The sequence below is a fragment of the Tenrec ecaudatus genome, chromosome 10 (genome assembly GCF_050624435.1).
Source record: "Tenrec ecaudatus isolate mTenEca1 chromosome 10, mTenEca1.hap1, whole genome shotgun sequence".
NCBI lineage: Eukaryota > Metazoa > Chordata > Mammalia > Afrosoricida > Tenrecidae > Tenrec > Tenrec ecaudatus.
This window is the reverse complement of record NC_134539.1, coordinates 23,036,531-23,058,790: the sequence shown is the minus strand read 5'-3', so window position 1 is coordinate 23,058,790 and position 22,260 is coordinate 23,036,531. Positions and strand designations below refer to the sequence as shown.

The window sequence follows — 22,260 nt, the reverse complement described above, 5'->3', positions numbered from 1 at the left end:
ATATACTCATGGATAAGCCGAGTTTCTCAGCACATTGTTAATGTGGTTTTTGTGGTACAATTAGGTGCCTTGGCTGATGTTTGGGTCAGTATACTCGAGTGTGTACGGAATGATAAAAAGGTACAACAGTGATGTACACATTTCCTGATTTTAAACCAGGTAGTGTTTTCTTGTTCTCTTTGGCCCTGTATCTGCACAATTAAGTGATCTGAAATTTTTTTTTTGCAAGTCAGCATGCACTCAGCGAGTTTGAGTTTTATTTATAATTTAAGATCTGTACAGTAAAGTGCCTTTTTTGTGGTGATACAACACAAGTAACCATCTCTGGTACTCTGCTTTCATCCAAGATCCATTTCCTGTCAGCGTTGATACCGTTATTTCACACTCGTTTGATATGGCTTGAATGTCTGAAAATTCACTGCTGCAACCTTTTTTGAGTTATCTTCAGTGAAAGTTTACTTACATGTGACATTAATGGTATTGCTGGCTAATGCCCACATTGTGCTTGGTCACCTTCTTTGGATAGGCACAGTGACCTGGTCATGGAAGCCATCTTCCCTCTCTTGTGGAAGAGTGAGCACTTTTAGCATTGCATCCACTTGTTGCAACAGCTCAGTCGGTCTTCCATCAATTCCTCCAGATTCGTTTCTTTGGCCAAAGCCTTCAGTACCATTGGTTCTTGATCATATGAAATGGCTGGACATTGACTATTTCTTTTTGATACAAATGTATATTGCATCTTTTTATTTATTTGTTTAACATAAAATGTTTTGTTTATGGCATATTTCAATAATCCAAGTTCAGGCTTGAATATTTGCTTCAGTTCTTTCAGGTTAGGAATGCCCAGCCTACACTTCCGTTTTGGTTTTCTACTCCAGGCCATCGCACGTTGTATTATAGTACTTTGTCTTCTCCAGCCACCCTTTTAAACCTTCTGTGCGGCTCCTCGACGCTTTCATCTCTTCCACTTGGTTTGGCTTTAGAGTCTCTAAGGTTTTCTTGTCTTTGTATACCCGAAGTAGGTGGTATAACTTTTGTTAGTTTTTATTCTGCATTTGCTGTGCTTGATCCATCTTCTCAGTATAGTATCTTACCCTCCCTTTATCTCACACCCAGTGTTCTCAAAGCTCCTGGTTGCAAGGCTAAGAGAGTCACCAGCAAGAGAAGAGCGGTTTAAGTATTTTTCTCTCCCCTGCCCGCCATGCTAGGATGCCACATCTCTGCCTGTCCTTGGCAATAGTTCCTCATAGTTTTTAAAAACCCCTTTCCACTGTTGTCCCAACAGAGCCTGAGCGTGCTACTGTCCTTGTATTGATGTTTTCTGTGTTTTTGCCCTCTACTTATCCACACCCCTATATATGTAGTCTCTCTTTAAAAGTTTTTGTATCTGGACCATCTTGGATTAATGGGGTTTTCTCTAGGCCCATGACTGATAACACCTGTCACCTGTAGGTTATAGCTAAGTGGCACATTTGGGATTTGACATTCAGGTACTCACCGTCTTCAGGAAGAAAGGTATCTTGTTTTAATGCAACATTGCTCATTTAGCATAAAATAGACCACTTTTAAGAAGTACAATTTCTTGGTTTTCATAACATTATGAAATTATCATCTATTTCTAGAATATATTACCCTCTTGAATAAAATCCGTGTTCATCAGCTCTAAAACTTCTTTTGGGTATTGCTTAGGGTTTCTATATTCAAGATACTGTGTGGTGCTGTAGGAGAAGCACTGGACTGCTAAGCACAAGGTTGGGGGTTCAAACCCACCAGTTGTGCCACAGGAGAAGACAAAGCTGCTGTAAAAATGTATAGCTCCAGACACCTTACAGAATGTCTCTGAGTTGGGATGACAGTGGGCTCGATTTTTTACTTATTTAGTCATTTGAGATGCATAAAGTTAGTTTTACTTCGTTCCTTCAAATCTAGATTCTTTTCTTGCCTTGCTTCTCTGACTAGATGCTGTAGTCAAGTACATCCAGTTGACAAATGGGGTCATCCTTGCCCTCGTTCGCCTCATCTGGGAGACCTTTCCATATTTCTCCTTTATTTTTAGTTGTTACTTTTTCAGAAACCTTTATGAGGTGGATGTTCTCTTTCTTATTTAATTTCTTGAATATTTTTATCATGACTTGTTTTCTACATATATTGAGGTTACCATTGGCATATCTTCCCTGCCCTCATGATCATTGCAATATCTGATTCTGTTACTGTGTCCGTCCGTCTTCTGGTGGGTCTTCGCTGACTCACTAGTTTACCAAGTATGGTGTCCTTTTTCAGGGACTGTTTTCTCTTAATAACATGTGTAACATACTGTGAGATGAAGTTTCAGCATCTTTGCTTCTAAGGAACATTTTGGCTATAAATCTTCCAAGTCAGATTCCTTTGTTCTCCTGGGAGTCCATGGTACATTGGATACTTTCCACCAACACCGTAATTCAATTGCATTAATTCTCCTTTGCATCAGGTCCTCTTTTTCCCTCCTTCTCTCCCCGCTTCCCCCTCCCTCATGAGCCCTTGATAATTTATAAATTATTATTTTGTCATATCTTGCCCTGTCCGACGTCTCCAGGTCTTTGCTGCTTATTTTCCCACTGAATATGTTGTTTTATTTCTTGACTGCTGTTTCCGTGGGTGTGGATGGTGGAGCCTATTCAACAATAGACTGTTTGCGAGACCGCTAGATTGGTGTTACTGTAATAATTTCTGAGTATGAGCAAAGTATTTGAACTCTTTGTTGCCCTCATGTGACTACTGAGAAGGTGATCAGTCATTTTGCCAGAGAAGCAAATATCTTTGAAATTACCTAGATTTTACCGTTAGCCTTTATTACAGAAACAGACTTAAAGGTAAGATTTACTTGGTCTAAAAGTTCATTTTCATTTGGGCAGAATACAAATTCATTTGGGCAAATTTATGAGGTCAACATGCCCAGTCTTTGCTGAGATTGCATGTGGGTGGAGGCCCCGACCTGTGAAGCTGACTCCAACTCCCAGTGACCTAGTGTATTTCAGAGTAAAACTGAGCCATAGTGTTTTCGATGGTTAATTTTGTTGAAGTCTGTCATTAAGGTTTGTTTTGTTCTTTGTTTTTTTGAGGTGCCTCTGGGTTAACTTGAACCTTTAATGTTTTGGTTAGCATCCAAATGCACTGACCATTTCAACCACTTCAGAGAAAGCTAGAGAGATCCGTGGGCATAAATCACCCCACCAGCCTGCATGTCTGGCTCTCTCTGGTGCTTCCTTCCGCCTGTCCAGCTGAAAACATACTTTTAAATATTTGCATTAAAGAAGATATTCCAGTAGGGCAGTGGTTCTCAACCTGTGGGTTGCAACCCCTTTGGGGGTCAAAATAACCTTTCACCGGAGTCACCCTATATCTAACAGTAGCAAAATGACAGTTATGAAGTAGCAACGAAAATAATTTTATGATTTGGGGTCTTCACTACAACATGAGGAACTGTATGAAAGGGTTGCAGCATTAGGAAGGTTGAGAACCACTGCACTATGGGTAGCAAAAGTTTCTGGGAAATGTAACCCCAAGCCTGCATCGAGTATGCTTGCTCTGTCCGAATCTCTACGGTCCTTTCCACGCCCTACCACATTCCCCACTGAGGTTTCATACCCATGATTCTTTATGGGTTCAGAGACAAGGGTACCCCCTCCTGTAGGGCATCTATATCACCTCCCTTCCAGGATTGAAGTTGATTTTGTGCCTTTGCCTTTCTTTTTTTTTTTCCTTCTTCTTCCCTTTTTCCTTTTCTAAATAGATCATATCTTGGATCGAATCGTAGTCAACTTACTGCTTCCATAACAGAAAGACCACAAGTGGGTAGCTTTCAAGAACAGAGTGAATTTTCTAACAGTTCTGCAGGGTAATAGTTCAAATAAGGATGGGTCCTAACCTAATTGATCTCTCCTGTGAGCCCCTCTCTTACTTTTTAGGGTCTTGCACCAGTGCTTTGTGTTCCGTTGGCATCTCTCTTCCCCCTGTACTTGAGACTTAATAAAGTATTGCTACTTAAGGTACCACTTCATACATGCTCAGGTTAATTCTAATCAAAGCATGCGTACACATGTCTCTTCAGCCATGGATGGCTGCAGACAAGTTCTGTCAGTATACTTGTCTTCATTTTCTTAAGGTGCCTTCCAAAAAGTCCCATCGAAACAGTGGCTTCTAGGTGGATCTGCTGAGCCAATGGGACATAGAGTAGAGAGGTCACCTCTGAAGGTTATGGGGACTGTTTTTTTTTAAATCCTAAGGGATAATCTTGATTGATTTTCTTGAAGGACACTGGATAATCTTGGCAGCTTTTTATGAAGAGGTTTTTAAAAATGGAAAGCACTTATGAGTGATAAAAAGGCTAGGAAAGTTGCACTGGGGATGATCTCCCCCCCCCCCCCCGCATTACAACAATACATCTATTCATTCTGCAAAGATAGCAAAGGCTGTTTTAGGAGAATTCCCTTGGGAAACCTTGTCCCTTCCACCCGACAGTCCTGAATGTGTGCTCCTTCAGACCTCTTTTGTTCAGCAAACTCAAAGAACATTGAAAAGGAACATGATTTGAATCCCTTCATGAAGCCAAAACTGCCATCATGATGTGGTTGAAATTGAAACAATGCAGTTTCTAGGAAATGGGAGAGGGATGGAAATACCACCGTCAGACGTGTCTGGACCCAGATGGAGCTGTGAAGAGAAAGAACAGCTTCACATCGTGATGTTTTTGTTCAATAAAGGTTTAGGTGATTCTTGTACCAGTACTTAGCGATTTGCCCCACATGCATCTCTGTCTATTCTGGTCTTTTTGTATCTGAGTTTTGGATCTACCCTACACTGATTTCACCTCATTAATAATAACAAAAAGAAAACCCTTACTTACAGTCAAAATCACACCCACAGAATGAGGGACATAAGTTGAAAACAGGTAAGGGGCATACAGAAATCCATAGCAAATGAGTTTAGATAGAATTGCGATGTTCTGGGGATTTCATTCTATGACAGAAATAAATCTAGGTGTGTTGGGTAATTAAGAATATTCTGATTGAAAAGTTGTCAATTTTGGAGGCAGGACTTTTCCTGCATCAAAATATTTTGGCCAAAGGCAATGAGGGTTGTGCTGTGGAGACTGAGTTTGAAAAGTTTATCCTTGCTCCCATTACTGACACTCAGTCGCCAGCTGTTTTAGTTTAGCAAGTTAAGTAACATCTGTCCATCTTTATCTGTAAAATAAGTACATCCATATGCATCCACTGGGATCTTTGTTGTGGAGAAGTGAATGTGATGAATACGTATCACATAAAGTCATGTTGCAAGGTAGCATTTCATAAGTAACACTGTACCATTCTTTCCTGGCAGTGAGGGCATGAACATTCATGGGGTAAAGAATGGTCTTTGTCAATTTTTTCAAGCTTATGTTGTAAAGCACTCAGACTGCTGGTGGATCTTAAATTTTTTAATGAAAAAAAGCGTTTAAGAAAAAATCCAAAAAAAAAAAAAGGAAGAAAAGCTCCATTGTCTTCAAGAAGAGAAATTTGCAACAATTTTTAATAACATGGACCTGGTGGGGTTTGTGCATAGTCTTAACTAATGTTTCTCATGCTGATCGACAAAGCGGGGGACTCTCCATAGTGGTTTGAAAGGCTGACACCTTTTAAAAACAGTACTGAGCTAATTGCAGTGCTTGGGGCCTTCTCATTCTTGTCTGAGCAACAGCAAAACGGTCTTTTGCAGAGGAAGAAAAACACAGTAAGGAGCTTTACTACTTCTTGATGGGCTGCTTACTGCTTTCTTAGCTCCCATGTGTGTGTCACACTGAGAGAAGATTGACACCCGTTGATCATGCAAGCCGCAGTAGGTGATCCTTTTACTACTTCAGTAGTTAACTGGTTTCCCACTTTACCATAGTATTTGAGAAATACTTTTTCTATGCCCTCATCCCAAGTGATGACAACTTGAACCCAGTTCCATTGCTTCTTCAGTAGGCGTGAGATAAAGCACTGACAAGCGGGCCTGTGGAGCTGGAGGAACTTAATGACACTCGTCAAAGAAACTAGACTAGCAGCAGACCTAGGCCTTAACTAGAGACCCTGTTTCGTAGGTACCTCTAACTTGGTAAGGGCCTGACTTCATTTAAACTGCAGCCTCTGTCTTAGTGGGGAACCCTGGTGGTATAGTGGATACACATTGGGCTGCAATCCACAGGGTCGGCAGTTTGAAGCCACCAGCAGCTCCGAGGGAGAAAGAACAGTTACGATCTTAGAAGCCCACAGGGGTTCGCTGTTAACATTGACTCGATGGCAGTGGGTTTGGTTTGGTTCCTGCTAAAGCTCCCTCTGTTTGAAGGCTGACCTGCTGATATTTCTTGTAGAGCACCTAGCCCATTCAGTTAGTCATGAGCACAGGCCCTTGTAATTGAGGAGCCTCAGCTCAAGCTCAGTATTAGCCCAAGTTGTGTGTTCCAGAGGCATAGGTCCACGGCACCGTGTTGTTATTACATACCTGAATGTTGCTTCTGACTCTGGCAATGCCCAGGCGAAGAGCAAAACCAAACAGTGCCCAGCCCGGTGCGGTCCTCACAATCATTGCTGTGTTTGGACCCTTGGTTGTATTCACTGTGTCTATCCATCTCGTGGAGGATCTTTGTCATTTGCACTGATCCTCAACTTTCCTGAGCATGATGTCCTTCTAGAACTGGTCCCTCCTGAAGACCTCCTGGAAGTCATCCTCAAATTTAGGAAGCATTCTGGCTGTACTTCTTCTAAGGAAGATTCTTATTTTCTTCGGAAAGCAATGGTACATTTAGTATTCTTCACCAACAGCACAATTCAAAGGCATCAATACTTTCTTGGTATAACTTATTCATTGTCCAGGTTTTGCAGACATTTGAGGCACTTGAAAATACCATGGGTTGGTCAAGTGTACTGGAGACCTCAAAGTGATGACTTTGCATTTGCTTACTTTGAAGAGGTCTTTCATGGTAGGTATGCCCAGTGTAATTCATTGTTGGATTTCTTGACTATTGCTTCATGATTGCTGATTGTAGATGCAGATTTAAGTAAAATGAAATCCTTGGCAACTTTAATCTTCTTTCCCCCCTATTTATCATGCTGTTGCTTATCAGTCCAGTTTGAGATTTGTGTTTTCTTCAGGGCAAGGTGCAGTGCATACCGCAGACTGTGCTCTTTGATCAAGTGCTTCAAGTTCTGGTTACCTTGAGCAGCAAGCAAGATTGTTTCATCTGCATAGTGAACACTGTTAAAAATCTTTCCCTAGCCCTGGTATTGGGTTCTTCTTGTAGCTTATCTTCTCAGATCATATATACTTGAATAAACATACTGAAAGGATACAGGCTCGACTACCCATATTCTATGATTTTGAAGCATGCGGCATTGCCATACTCCGTTTGCCTAACTACCTTTCCTTGGATGACTTTGTACATACAGGGTCTGCATGATCACAGGGAAGTGGTCTGGAATTCCCATTCTACACAATAGTATAGGTAATTTGTTAGGGTTCACACACAGTCTTTGCACTTCAGCTTTCAGGTGACTTTCTTGAATCTTGCTGGTTTTGGATGCAAAACATTTTAGTCTGAGAGTGCAGGACTCAGTGAGAACTTAGAGAATTTAATATGCTGTTGCTGTTCTTGATAGCCTGAGACTGAATTGTGTGGGAGTTCTTAATGTTGTCTGAAAATGTGATGTATTAGGAACTCACAGTTTCGCCAACTTAAGCAGGGTCACACTGCATTGCCAGCAGATTCATAATTACCAGAACTAGAACTTCAAGAAAATGAGCTCTACCAGTTGCATAACCAAGGGCTAAGCATGGCCATTGAAATTAACTTGAAAATGTCTTGGTGCTGGGGACGCTCGTGGCTCCCTCTAGAATTGGGCTGCTTAGGTAGTTTTTTTACCCAGTGTCCACTATCAACAAATTGAATTTCAGCAGAAAAGTTGAAATTTTCAACCCTTGTATACTGTCTTAACATATCCACAAAGTACTGAAAACCATGCTTGAAAGGCAGGGCATTTCTGTCTTGGGCTAGCTTTATTAGCATTTGGGTAGAAGATGAGTCTGTGAGTAAGCCATCTGTGTTCTTTATTATGTGAGCATCTAGGTTGAATTCTGCATCTTTGTGATAATCCCTGGCCGTGCCCCACGGGAACCTGGTACAAACAAGTGCTTCAAGCTTTCAGGGAGAGGCAGGCTGAGACTATATCAGGGTGTTTCAACCAGGCCTCCACCTCACAGTTCAATCTTATTGGGGCAGCAAGGAAGACCGACCAACTTAATTTGACCTCAGTTAGCAGAACGGTTGAATGGAAAGACCTGCTGCACCTGGCATGCTGCATCAGGAGACATGGACTGAATCTGGGATTAAAATTTGGAGAGAAATGGGAATAGACAGAACAGCATTTCCACTAGCACGTGGTGCTATCAACCCGCCCTTTCCTGGTGTGTGGTCCTTGGGAGATTGGGTCCTACACCAGATCTGGGGGACTTGAGTAAGCTTCCCTGTCAAGTCTGGGGCTCGTTGCATGCAGTGCACAGCCTGTCTGAACAGACACACACTCCGAGTGCCCAGGAACAGAAAGTCCAACAGAAGACGTACAACACATTGCGACTTCATTTTGCACCTGGAGGAGGGGGAGAGAAAGGGTGCTTACCATAAGGGAAAAGAAGGGGGCTTCTCTTAAAAAGCATCCCCCCAGCCCCCCATGTTGAATGAAATGAAAACTAGTTTTCCTAACCCAAATTGTTTGCTTTTTGTCAAGGTAAGCCGTTTTATAACTGTGCTGTGTTTGGAGACAGCAGTGCGTCTCTGCTGGCTGTTTTCTGAGTGTTGAATTGGGAGGTGGCTGTAGCCAGACTCCTCCTCTGTTGGGAGAGAACCATGGACAGTAGTTACCTGTGTCTGCTCACTGTGGGCTTTAAAGGCAGACCCACATGACTTTGTCCTTTTTTTTTTATTTCATAAAACATTACTAAAGCGCCAAATGAAATAATAGATACACATCAATCAGTGTAGTCACCTTTTATTGTTGATTCAGCTACCAGGTTTTTATAGAATTCATTCTGCATTTTATTTGACTTGTACATGAATAGTCTCGGCAGACTTAATTATATTAGTGAAAAAGCACTTTCAACAAAATTATATGCTGACATCCTATAATTCATACTTACAGATTTGTGAAACAGATTTATGTAAATCTATCAAATTATTCTAGGTGACATTTTTTAAATTGGGATTTCATTTTAATGGTATTTGTAGAAAATTTTCATAGGAAAATGCCTACAAGAACTATTGGGGAAAAAAATCTACCTCATACTATACTACACTGTGTAAAGACAGAATACTGTAACATTTGAGCATCTTGTCTCCACTTGTTCTGTAACCCATCTGGTACAATGTAGACTTGAAAGTGTAGAGATAATTAGGTTAGTAAATATTGTGCTTGGAGATGGGGAACATATTTATAAGGGCAACTCTCTCCTAAATCATGAACTCCTGGAAAGCAAGACAGTTTCTTTATTTCTTCCCTCATTCAGTGAACTTTCAACTAATTAAAAGGTTTTGGAGGTAGAGTCACTTGTGTCAGGAACTAGGCTGGCTTTGCCCTTGTTCTTAAGCACGCATTTTAATGGGAAGTCACCCAAGTTGATTGTTTCCATATATACACGCACTAAGATGCATCCCTGGTGAATGCACACAGTTTGCATTTGGTAGCTATTCAGTTCGAACCTACCTTGAGGTGTCATGGAAGGAGGGCCCAGTGATCTTTTTTCTTAATATTGCAGCAAAAGGAAGCCCTGCAGAGTAGTTCCAACCGACAGCATGTGGTTTTTCCAGTGGTAGTAATTTATTTTTTTAACTTCTTATAATGTGCTAAGGTAAGAGACTACGGGAGAATTTTGGGGGGAAAGCCATTGAGTGATGGTAGGCATTGGGGTTGGGGTAATTTGTGGCAAGAAATGGCTTTGGAGAAAGCTATTAAAGATGTCTGCAGCAGCCACAGAGAACTGGCTGTGCATTGCAGGTGATGTCCAGAGTAGGTGAGGCCCACAGAGAATTGACTGCATTACAGGGGACGGGTAGGCAGATATGTGAGGCCTAGTGGGAATTGGAGCTAAAGTGGAGGCAAGTAAGGAGCTGATGATCACTGTGGGAACCAAGACATGATTGGGTTTGCCTTCCAGGAAGTTCATTAGGGCATCATTTTAGTGGTTTTGGAGTTAATGGGAGTTTAGGGAAGGAGTGACATTGTAGCAATAATCCAAGCCACAAAAACAACAGAACAAGTGCTGATGCAGAAGAGGGGTTAGGAGAGGAGCCGACTTAGTTGTTAGCACTGGCAAGATAGGACGCTTGCTTAGAGTCTCCCTGGGTGACACAGCATACTGTGTGCTCAGATACTAAGGGAGACGTTGCAGGTTACAAGTCCACCAGATGCCCTAAGGAAAGGCCTTGTGATCTGCCAAGAACTCAGCCTTCAAAGCCCCATGGAAACAACTTAAATTCCCAAGAGTAGAAGAGTAGTGGACAAAGAAACTTTGGTACGTAAACACAGTGGAATACTACGTACCGTTAAACAATGCTGATGAAATTCTGAAACACCTCATAACATAGATGGATCTGTGAAGAAGATAGCCAAACACCAAAGGACAAATAATTGTCTGAGACTACTATTTATACGCCACCACCCCGGCGGGGGGAATGGGGGGGTAGGGGTGTTATACCCCCAAAAAACAAACAGACTTGATGACTACCAGTAGAAGGTAGGTAGCCTGCAAGGTAGACTGGTGTTCACTTGGGTGATGGAGAAGAAAATGTACTACAAGAGAGAGATAAAGGAAGTGGGGTTGGTGGGCCAGGGCAAGCCATTGGGGGAGGTGTGATGAATTTTAAAAGTAGTTGAATGAAAAAAGATCATCTGATTCACAATAACATTTTTGTAGAAAGTTATTTAGCATGAGTATGTTCATGTTTATATCTTGCAAACCCCACAAAACACAACAATTCTATTCAGACACACAAGGTTGCTGTCACTTGAAATAGACTCATTTATAACTTTCTTTACTTGTAGAATTTTAGATGGAACAGGTCTGTTTGCACATGTTTTCTTTTACACTGAGTCTTGGATCAAACCCATGATGAGGCTCACATTGACCATTGTAAACAGCAGGGCCACACGCCCATCTTGGCATGCCTTTCCTTCGCCACTGCATTCTCCCTACCCCTCACTTCTTTCTCATCATCTGCACAATTTGTTCATATTTATGAAGGCTTTCTCTTCTTGTCTCAGCTGTATCCTCAACATCCAAGACAGAATCTAGCCCAAGATAGCCTTTCTTTGTTGGCCACTGCTTAAAGTAGGTAAAGAATATCTAGGGAGCCTAGTCTTTTTACTTTTTGAGTACAGCATTTGTGTATTTTCCACAATTGCGTGTCAGGTAGGGTCTCACATGTAGTATTGGCTGCTGTTAGGTGACTCATAGAGATCCTGTAACAGAAGGAAACACTGCCTGGTCTCACACCGTCCCTGACAGTCGTACTTACGTAAGAGCCCATTGCTGAAGCCACTGTATCAGTGCATCTCCTAGAGCAGCATGACCCTTTAATACAGTTCCTAGTGTATTGGGGACCCCCAAACCATAGCATTATTTTCATTGCTACTTCATCACTGTCATTTTGCTGCTGTTAGGAATCGGGCAATCCCTGTGAAAGGGTCGTTCGGCTCCCAAAGGGGTCGTGACCTACAGGTTGAGAACCGCTGTCCTAGAGGCTCTTTCTCTGACCTACTGCACCAAGCATGTTGTCCTTTTCCAAGGACTGATCTCTCCTGACACCATGTCCAAACTATGAGAGACAAAGTCACACCATTCTCACTTCTAAGGAGCAACCAGACTGCCCTTCCTTCTGGACAGATGTGTTTGTGCTTCGGGTGCTTCACTTTCAATACTCTTCCCCAACACCACAGTTCGAAAGCTTCAGTTCTGCTTTGGTCTTCCTTCATTGTCCAACTTTTACACACATAGTGACTAGATAGCATTCAATTAGTGCATCAGGTTTATCATAAAGAATTACGACAATCTGTTGCCCTTACCTTTAAACCTGAGGGGGTAATTTGATATTCTGAACATCGGTAGTAATTTGAAATAGAAAAGACTTAATAGAGTGACCTTTGAATAAAATGGGTCCAGAAGATTGTGTATTTTTAATTAAAATATGCAATTAAAATTTTAATTAAAGTATGCTATTAAAGGCAATGTAGGTGGCAAGGGAATGACTGCTGCTTTGAATTACATACAGTTTGGGGGAAATTGAAGTGTACGGTGTTTCTCCACAGTAGCACTCCGTCACTGCATGGATCCTTTTCCTGTTTTCCTTTTCCTGCTCCGACCCCGAGCCGCCCTTGATGCTTCTTGGTCCCCGTGGAGTGTTTCTGCTCTGTGCTGTAGAGCACTTGACTGGTTCTAAGCAGCAGTTTGTAACTGCTTCCCTTCTGCCAGGAGCCTTTCCTACGTGGGTTGACAGTGCCTCTTGTGAAGAAGGGATCCTTTTTCTATGCGCTGGTAGGTTTTAAAGGCGCATGTGAAACAAAGGACATTGCTGTACACCATGTGCAGCGTGTGGAGTTCTCCTGTGGCTTTTGGAATCGGAGCAGAGCCTTCGAAGTCTGTGTGGCTCAGATGGCGTTCTCCACAGTGAAGTTCTAGAATCCCTGGCGTGACCATTAGGATCAAGACTTGGATTAATGGCTCCCAAATCCCGAGGATTAGGTGACTCCAGGAGCTTGTGTGGACAGCAGGAGACAAGTGTTGTTTACCTTGTTCTTGGTGTTCCATTTCCGGGAAAGATATTTGGTTTTGATTTCTAAAGACAGGATTTACTTGTCTTCAAAGCTCTTTGAAAGCTTTAGCTTTGCCATTTTGTTCAGAATTTTCTTCTAATCGTGCTCGTTTTCATAATGGATAGAACTAGGAATTTTAATGCAGTTCTGTAAGTGTTTTTCCCTTTTTCTTTTCTTTTAAAGGTAACTCGTGGTTTTGAGATGATCAGTGTGCACATTCCAGAATCAAAATGACTTGGAAAGTAGATTTAGATTGTGTGGGTAAATACCGTAGTTCTCTGTTTCTAAGTTATCCCTGTTGAATTTCCAGTGAGGATTGTGGATCCAGGTGAAATGTTTTGACTTAATGTTCGACCTGCTACTGAGTGTCAATTAAAAAAGTTTGTCACTCACTTACAGTGAATGACCTGAAAGGCATCATACTAGCAACATTGAAATTCACATAATTTGAAATTGGTATCTGTATAAGAAGTATAAAAATTTGAGACATTGATCCACCAGAAGCAATTTGATGTAAAATCCTGTTGGAATGTGTAGTTTATGTTGCACTTAAGGGACAATAAATAAATTCTGAGTTCACATAGGTTCCCCAACTTACTTGACTTGCAGACTCCTTTTCAGGTTAAAAAAAAAAAGTTCAGTGTGCCATTCCCCCGGCAATTAAAAAATGTCCTAAAGTCTATCATCCAGGATAAATTTTACAGATCTGCTTTTGCAGAAACCCCACTCCCAAGTTCTGTCCAGTTCAGCCAAAGGGTGGTATTACCTGCTTTGGGAAACACTGAGCCTAGTTGTGAGTGAAGTAGAGAAGATTAGCATTTGAGAGTAGGAATCTTAGGTTCAATTCTTGGCTTAACCACTTCCGACCTGTTTTTCTTATTTGAGGAAGCCTATTGACCTTGTTGAGCTTCAGATAGCATTTCTATCTAGTGCTGCGGTTCTTAACCTGTAGGTCTCGACCCCTTTGGGGGTCTAACGACCCTTTCACAGGGGTTGCCCAAGACCATTGGAAAACACGTATTTCTGATGGTCTTAGGAACTGAGACACCACTCTATCAGTCTCCAGGTAGGTCTGCCCACGTGCAGATACGCCCACATATGAGTACCTGGCATGAGGACTGTTACCCACGCTACACCATGCTTCCACACAAAATTTCTTTTTTTTGTCTTTAGAAATAAATTTTTCAGAATATATAATTGCATATTGTTTTTGTGATTCATCACTATGCTTTAATTATGTTCAATTTGTAACAATGAAAATACATCCTGCATATCAGATATTTACATGATGATTCATAACAGTAGCAAAATTACAGTTATGAAGTTGCAATGAAAATAATTTTATGGTTGGGGGTCACTACCACATAAGGAACTGGATTAAGGGTCACAGCATTAGGAAGGTTGAGAACCACTGATCTAGAGGGAGAAGAATCTGAATACGTTACATAATTAAAAATCAAACCAAACTCACTGCCATTGAGTGGATACCACCGCACAGTGACCCTATAGGACAGGATGGAACTGCTTCTATGAATACCCTGTAACTCTTTACAGGAATAGAAAGCTGTCTTTTTCCTGAAGAGTGGTGGGTGAACCTGACCTTTATTAGTAGCCAATGCATAACCACTCTGCCACCAGGGGGCCACCAGTGAGGTTAAAATAAGCAGTAAAAAACCAGCTCGCTGAAAGTTAAGACCTGAGAGCATCTTGCCTGTCCTGGAATCTTCTCTGGTGCCTTTAGATAGCTTTGACATCCAAAAAATATTTACAGACGTGACTAACTCACTTTAAAATGAAAGTCCTGTAACTATAAAGTTCCTTTCTCCTTTGAAATCGTTCCCGTGCTGACATTTTAATGCTGCTCCAACTTTGGATTCAGTAGATACAACAGCGTTTTCTTATTCTTCTGCTTAGGATAAGAGTACAGTTTTGCTTATTTCAAGCATGTTTCTAATTGATGATGGAATTTTCATGGATACGCAGCTAGGCAAGTTAAAACTTTCTAAGTTGGAGAGGTCATTTGGAGACAGCTTTTGTCAGTGTATAATTAATTTGAAGGTAGTAGAAATTTGACTGACTCATTATTATAGCTATCTATGATAGCTCTAGGGTTCAGGTCAAAGAAGCAGTGATGGAGTGGACAGGTCATCTCATGGGGATACTGAAGATAATAGCAAACCCAATCCAACTCCACTGCCATCAGGTTGATTCTAATTGATAGTGACCCTGTATGATGAGGTCGGACCACCCTGTGGGGTTTCCAAGGATGTCAATCTTTACTGACTTGATATACCCCTTTCTCTCACTGATTGGTGGATTCAAACCGCCCACCTTGTGGTTAGCAGCTGAGCATTTTAAGCCATACCTTTGATTAAATAAATAACCACGCTGAGCCTCTCCTAATTTATTTAGCATACCTTTGAGTGCCTGCAGTTTGCTGGGAGTAGAGACTCAATTCAGCAGAGCATTGGGATGGTTAAGCAAGACAGACTCTTTCCCTTACCAGTGTGCGCTATTGTGCCTAAGTCTGAAGCGGCCAGCAAATTACTTCTCAGAAGAAATGGATAATTTGAAAGCTTTAGGACACTCACACTCATCTGTCAAATGTTACTGTTAAAAGGAACAGTTCTTTTAACATACCCAGACCTTCCGCACGGAGGTACTCTCAGGAGCTCCCCCGATTCCCAGCCCTAGATCCTCTCGCATAATGGAAACCACGATCCTCAACGTGGGCTGCCAGTTAGAATTTAAGTAAAAATCTAGGACCAGTGCTTCAAGGAGCATCACCAGAACACTTATTTGACTGTTCACAGAAAGGTTGGAGGTTCAAGCCCATCAGCCCCTCCAATGGGGAGGGAGCCAAAAATCACAGCCTAGAAAAACCTATGGGGCTGTGGCCAGGTCACTGTGAGTCAGAATCACCTCGATAGCCTGTAACAGTGAGTGTGTCAGAATCTTCAGGAATGGGGCTCAGTCATCAGTTTTGAGCTTTCTAGATAATTTCAGTGCTTAAGAGGAAGGACTGAAAACATTGTGACTCAAAGCTGCTAAAATGCAGGTGGACAGTTAGTGTTGTCCACCTGGTAGGAGGGAGAATTGGACTCTTCATAATGTTGTGTGTGACAAAACTACCCAGCATTTGGCTTGCCTTTTCCTTTCCCCCATTATATTTGTAGCATCTTCTAAAACTCCAATCCAATCGTTGCCATGTAGTTATTTGGTCATCTGCTTCTACCAATAATGAATTCTTTCATCATTGCCTCAGCAACCTGCTTGGGGAGGAACTGTCAGGATTTTAGCGAGAAGGAGCAGGGAAGTGGTTTGTTCACAGTCACACAGCTAGTAAGTGGCAGAGCCAGGACTGGAACCCAGCGTGTCTTCGATGCTCGTATTCTTTGTGTCGTAGGTGGCTTCCTTGTGCAGATTTGGTTAGACTCAGTCCATTTAAATCCTGCTCGATGACATAGAGGTGCACTGTTCTTTCCTAAGATGGCACTAGGCGTGCATTGGACACATGATAAAGGTCTGTTAAACGCTAAAAGCTGAATGCTTAAAAATACAGTAGTTTTCATGTTACTTTTGTTGTTGCTGTTAGAACTCTGAGTAGAATAAAACTTATCCAAATTTTAATGTGATGAAAAGTATTCTGTTTCAACACTTAACCTTAAAACAATTAAGATGAGTGCTTATTACCCCAAATTACGTTGGAAATTCTCCAAACATAATCATAAGAGTTTGTTGTTGTTGTTGTTTTTAATTATATACCGTATATACGTGTGTGTATAAGCCGAGTTTTCCAGCACATTTTTAATGCAGTTTTCGTGGTAAAATTAGGTGGTCGACTGATATTTGGGTCAGCTTATACGCGAGCACATACGGTACGTACTTCACTGAGCCTTTTCTTATGTCGTTGTCAGGAGCCCTCTGTTCCAGAAGCCAGAGTGCTGTTGCAAATATGTGTCCTTACAACCACGTGGAACCGAAGTCTTCTTCAAGAACCAAATATCTCACTTCTCTGTGACATTAAGAAAACTCACTGCCATTGAGTCTAGCTCACAGTGACCTTCTAGGATAGGGGAGAACTGCCCTTCTGTGTGTCTGAAACTTTTTAATTCTTTCCAGAAGTAGACAGCCCTGCCTTTATCCCAGAGAGCAGCTGGTGGTTCTGAACTGCTGACTTTGTGTTTAGCAGCCCAGTGAGCAACTGCTACGCTCCCAGGGCTCCTCTCTCTATGACATACATTGATGCAGAACCAGTATTTAACAAAAGCATCTGGACTTCTATTGCATTTCTCTCAGGAAATCTTCTACTAGTTATATTTGATTTTTAGTTGATGAAACATCTTGAGCCCAGTTTGTCACCAAAGGTGTTTCTCCTTTTTCAAATCAAGAAACTTCCCATTTGTTGTAAAGTTGATGCATTTAGACTTGGCTTTAATATGAGTTAAGTTTAAATTTAATCCTGAAATCTCCATCCCACTGTTTAATTGTGGGTACGATATGAGAGTTGGAGGCAAGAGTGAGAGGACTCAGGTGATAGAGGGTTGGGAATGGGGTCAGGGGGTTGGGTCTTACTTGAAGTGTCTCTTACTCTAAATTCCAGTTTTCATCTCATTTTCTTCTTCCACGTGTTCTTATTGGCGTGGCCTGGCCTGGCCATCCACAGTGTACATTGAGTCCTTGTTCAGAACTCAAAACCCATTTATAAGAAAATTGGATCCAGTTTTATTTAACTCGGTTTCTTTAACCTACCCCACTGTATAAATATAAATACACCATGTTGCTTTCATCATTTCAGACTCTGAAATAGTTGTATTTGGTGAGTGGTGGAGATGTGTCAGGGTAATTAACAGAACACTGATGCCTATAGCCCGGCCTTCTTAATAGGTAAAGAAACAGAAGCTGTAAAGGCCATGCCTGCTAAGCCCACTCAGCAGCTCGTGGGAGACTTGCACCCACAGTTCCTGAAGCTGAGAGAGGTTTTGCTACTGGTGCTGTCCTGGCTCAGGCAGGGCCCTTGTGATGGGAATCCTCTGGGGATGCATGCAAACAGCACTGTCTGCTTAGAGTTCTAACTGGTGTTTAACTTGCAAATGTAGTCAGCAGGAGCTGGAGAAAAGGCCACATGTATATTTCTAGAAAAATTAATCCAGAGTTCTCTTTGCTTTGAGAATATATGCTAGTGTTACTGACAAGGACCTTCTACCAAAATGAAAGGTGATCTCTGTCAGTGGCATGGAACTAATATGCCTTTTCCCTTTTCTCTCCCATCAGGACAGAGCTTGGGATACGGCTTTGTGAACTACATTGACCCTAAGGATGCAGAAAAAGCTATCAACACGCTGAATGGATTGAGACTTCAAACCAAAACAATAAAAGTAGGTTTAAAATAGTGTGTCTGTATGGGGGGGGGGGGGGCATCTGCTTTCAAAACTGTAGTTTCAAAAAATTAAAATTGAGTTGTAGACTTTATTCATTCACTTTTTTTTCAAAAGAGTGACACTTTTTTGAGAGCCTCGTCAAACTTTTTCATGTTCTCTGCATGATAGAAGCATTTCTTCTGGAGGATGATATGGGGCGCTCTAGACTCTACTGGACTCTACCCTAACTTTATAGGAAATGATTTGGCCTGTATTTCGAGGCAGGGAGGCATGGTGAATTAGTGGTTACCAGTAGGCTTGCAATTCTTGAGGTCAGCAGTTTGAAAACACCAGCTTCTTTGAGGGACAGAGATGGGGTGTTCTACTCCCTTGAACAGTTACAGTCTCAGAAACTCACTGGGGCCAGTTCTTAGCTGTCCTATAGGGTTGCTAAGACTCAGCATCCACTAGATGGTACAGAGTGAGTGATCGCTTGAGGCCATTTTAGGGTTCTTTGAGTAGAGATCAGCAAGCTTTCTTCAGGAAAAAGCTAGATTGTAAATATTTCAGCTTTGCCTATCACTGGGTCTCTGCTACAACTTCTCAATGCTGCCCTGATAGCAGTCAGCCACTGACAATATATACTTCAATGGGTGTGGCTCTGAAATGTTAATTTCACAATGTTTATATGTCATAAAATAGTCTTTGTTATGTATTTTCAACTGGTTTATCATTATAAAAACTGTTCTTAGCCTGTGGGCTCTGGATAATGAAGCAGTAAGCTGTAGTTGGCCCTTGGTCTGATGTGACTCTGGTCTAGCGCATTCTGGTCTAGCACATTCTGCTGACTGAGGAGAATGACTTGCTGCCATCGAGTCAATGATGACTCAGAGTGACTCCTGCAGGTTTCCAAGACTGGAACTGTTCATGGGAGTAGTCTTTCTACCTTGAAGCTGCTGGTGATTTTGAACAGCTGACCATGTGATTCACAGCCCAACATGTAGCCACTCTACCACCAGGGCTCGGTGAGGAGAATGAGTACAAGAACTTACACTCCAGTCAGGCTATATTTTCCCTTCAAGACCGACAGTAAATAATTTTGCTGGGCACTGTTCCCCTTTGGGATATTTTTGGAACTCTTATGTAGATTTTCTCTGCACAAAAAGTTAATCTGATCCTGAGCATGGATTTCTTCCTTTCTTTTTAGAAAGTAAAAGAGCTTTTTCCTCTGGCAAACCACATGTGCTATCAATTTCCCCTCCTCGCCTGCCCATTGTAGACGTTGACCATCAATCATGGCAGTTTTCCTCCTTGAGTCTACATGGGGCTCCCAAATATTTTTCAAAATACTGTTCCTGGCAGCCTCTATCAATTGACTCAAGTTGAAACCTATTTTCCACCTTCAATTTAAGCAGCAGATTATAGCCTAAAGTGGTAAAGGGAAGTTGGTCTAGGTTGACTGTGGCATCCATCTTGCTTACGGGCTTGTCTGGAAGATTCCCGCTCACTTTCCCCGCTTCAGATACCTGAAAATGCAGTGTCATCTTTGTGCTTAAACGTGGCTTCTTTCAGAATTGTCAGTTCAGGGAATCCTGCATAGCTTTGACATCTCCTTTATCGTTGTTGGTCCATAAGAAAAAGGCCTACCAGCCCTCTGTCATCTAGTGCAAACTGCACCCCATGGCTCCCAGATAGGCTGGGGTTTGAAGTGATCAAGGAAGTGTTCTAAGGAAAAAGATTCACCCTTCCGGCAGAAAGCACTCTGAACATAGGATAGGTCACCAACATGTTAGAATTATTTGGTCAGCCTTGACGAGTTCTTCCGCTTCCCTGCGTTTCTGTGTAGTTTTTATATGTTGTACCCGAGATCAGTGAATTCAAACCCATCAGCCTCTGCAAGGGGAGAGAGGAGGCTCTGCTCCCATACAGGTTTACAGTCTCAGGAGGCCAGAGAGTCAGTTCTCCTCTGTCCTATGCAGTCGCTGTGAGTCAGAATTGACTAGAGGACAGTGGATATGCTACCAGCGATTTTTTTGCCGCCCTCATTTCCCCAATTTAAATTGATTTCCCGGGTTATTGCTCCTTTGTCTTAGTTCTGAGATCTTGAGTTGCAGGAGGAAATTGAATAGGTCGTTGGAAGTGTTCATCCTAGGAATTGCTTGTGTCCCATTACAGAAATAGCCTTCTTTACTTCATTTTAGTGAGTCAGTTCTTTTGCTAGATGTCCCAACTACAAATAAGATCTAGAAGATGTGCAAGTGCAGGCAAGATGGGTCACCATAGGATCCTCGTTCATGGCTGGCCAGGGAGGCTGCAGATGACAGCTGTTTCCTTCCTGCCCTTTGCTGGCCTTCTCTCTTCAGGGCCCAGCTGCTCAGCCTGAATACGGGGAAGAAAGGACAGGAATGCCTTGTGGCTTTTTACACTGTGACATCTGCTACTTCTCTTCTGATTTTCTGAAATGGGGGTGGGTGTGGTGGGTAAGCAGCAGGCTACGTCTTTCCCTGCCCCCACTTGGTTCCTGCAAAAATATCAGCTAGCAGCTGGTATCCTCTATTTGGCCCAGACTTCTCTGAAAGGCAAAGCTGACCATTTTTCAAATCTATGCAGCACCATTTTTGTCTATTTGTTCTGGGTGTGCGTGTTTCTTTTTTATTTAAAATTAGACATGTGTTGTGCTCCTGTAACAGGCTTGACTAGATTTTATATTGTTTATTGCTTTAAGTACCTTTTGGAAACTACATGTAAGCCTTTTTCAGTACCCCGGGTACTGTTCTGGAAATCAGTCTCTCCCTTCTCAGGCCGGTCCCACTATTGACTGTTAGGCCGATCTCACAAGAAAGCCATTTTGTTTGTGTTATTTTTCACCCAAGATTCTGTGATGTTTCCCTCCTGCTTTAATGTAGCATTTAAACGCTTTTTTTGTTGAGGAATGTCTCTGAACTACTCTTTGCTCTGATCGTTCTTGACACTCTGGCTTCTTCACCTGCAAGTTGATGGTGTTTCCAGCCTCTCTCTACAAATGATGTTTTTTCTCCCATGTTTGAGCATAACCCCCCCTCCCCTGTGGACTTCTTGTAAATTGTGTTTTTAGTGAATGGATACACAGTAGCTTAGGTTCCTGTTTTTGTTAGACAGGGTTCTCTAGAGTAACAGAACCAGAAAGCTAATAATTATTTAGGTAGATAGATAACATAAGAAATAAACAGTTAATCTATAAAGCAGTACAAATGGCTCAGTGCAACTCACTCCTGTAAGATACTGGCAGTCCTTAAAGTCTTGAGGGTTGCCAGGTAGTCCTATGTAGAGCAAGTCAGGCTATCCAACCACTGGCAACAAACAGCAAGGCAGGTAGGTCACCAACAGTCAGCCAGAGACAGGGTCCGACAGTCCCCAGTTCAAGAGATGTAAATTGCAATGGTGTGGTGAAGCAGGTCTTGAAGGAACCTCAAATTACAGCGACACAGTCCACGGGTGAGGTGTCCCACAGGGAGTGTAGCTTGCAAATTGAGGCACAGAACAAGCAAGGCAGCCAGCCGCACACTGGTCCGATGATCAAAGAACAAGAGCCATTTCTCTCTCTGCCCTTCAATTAATCCCACATGTGTTCACTGACCATGTTGGCACAATAAACATTAACTATCTTACTGTTCAACAGTTTCTACATGAGTTGCTTTGGTGATATTCTTCACAGTGCATAGATATTCTCATTTTCGCTCTGGGTGTTTCATGTCCATTAACCTAAACCTGTCCCCCAAAACACACACACACAGCATTATCCATAGAAGCTGTAGTCAGAAAATAAAACTATGTATTGCACTAAGAAAACCTGCATAAGATATCTTTCCAGTGTCTGAAAGCAAAGATGTCACTTTGAAGACTAAGGTATATCTAATACAGGCCATGGTATTTTCGGTTACCTCATATGCCTGTGAAAGCAGGCCAGTGAGCAAGGAAGACCAAAGAAGGATTCCTGCCTTGGAATTAAGGTGCAGGCTGGAGAGGAAACTGAAATATGCCATGGGCTGTGAGAGTTAGCCATC

General features: G+C 42.1%; 1 protein-coding gene across 7 annotated transcripts in view; it reads left to right on the top strand.

Moving 5' to 3' along the window:
- Positions 1-22,260, top strand: part of ELAVL2 (ELAV like RNA binding protein 2) — a 101,989-nt gene that overhangs the window by 33,963 nt on the left and 45,766 nt on the right. For all 7 annotated transcript variants that reach the window (XM_075558937.1, XM_075558935.1, XM_075558939.1 and 4 more), the window contains one exon: positions 18,132-18,235. In XM_075558937.1, coding sequence (XP_075415052.1) covers positions 18,132-18,235 — 104 coding nt within the window. The remainder of the gene's footprint in view (positions 1-18,131; positions 18,236-22,260) is intronic.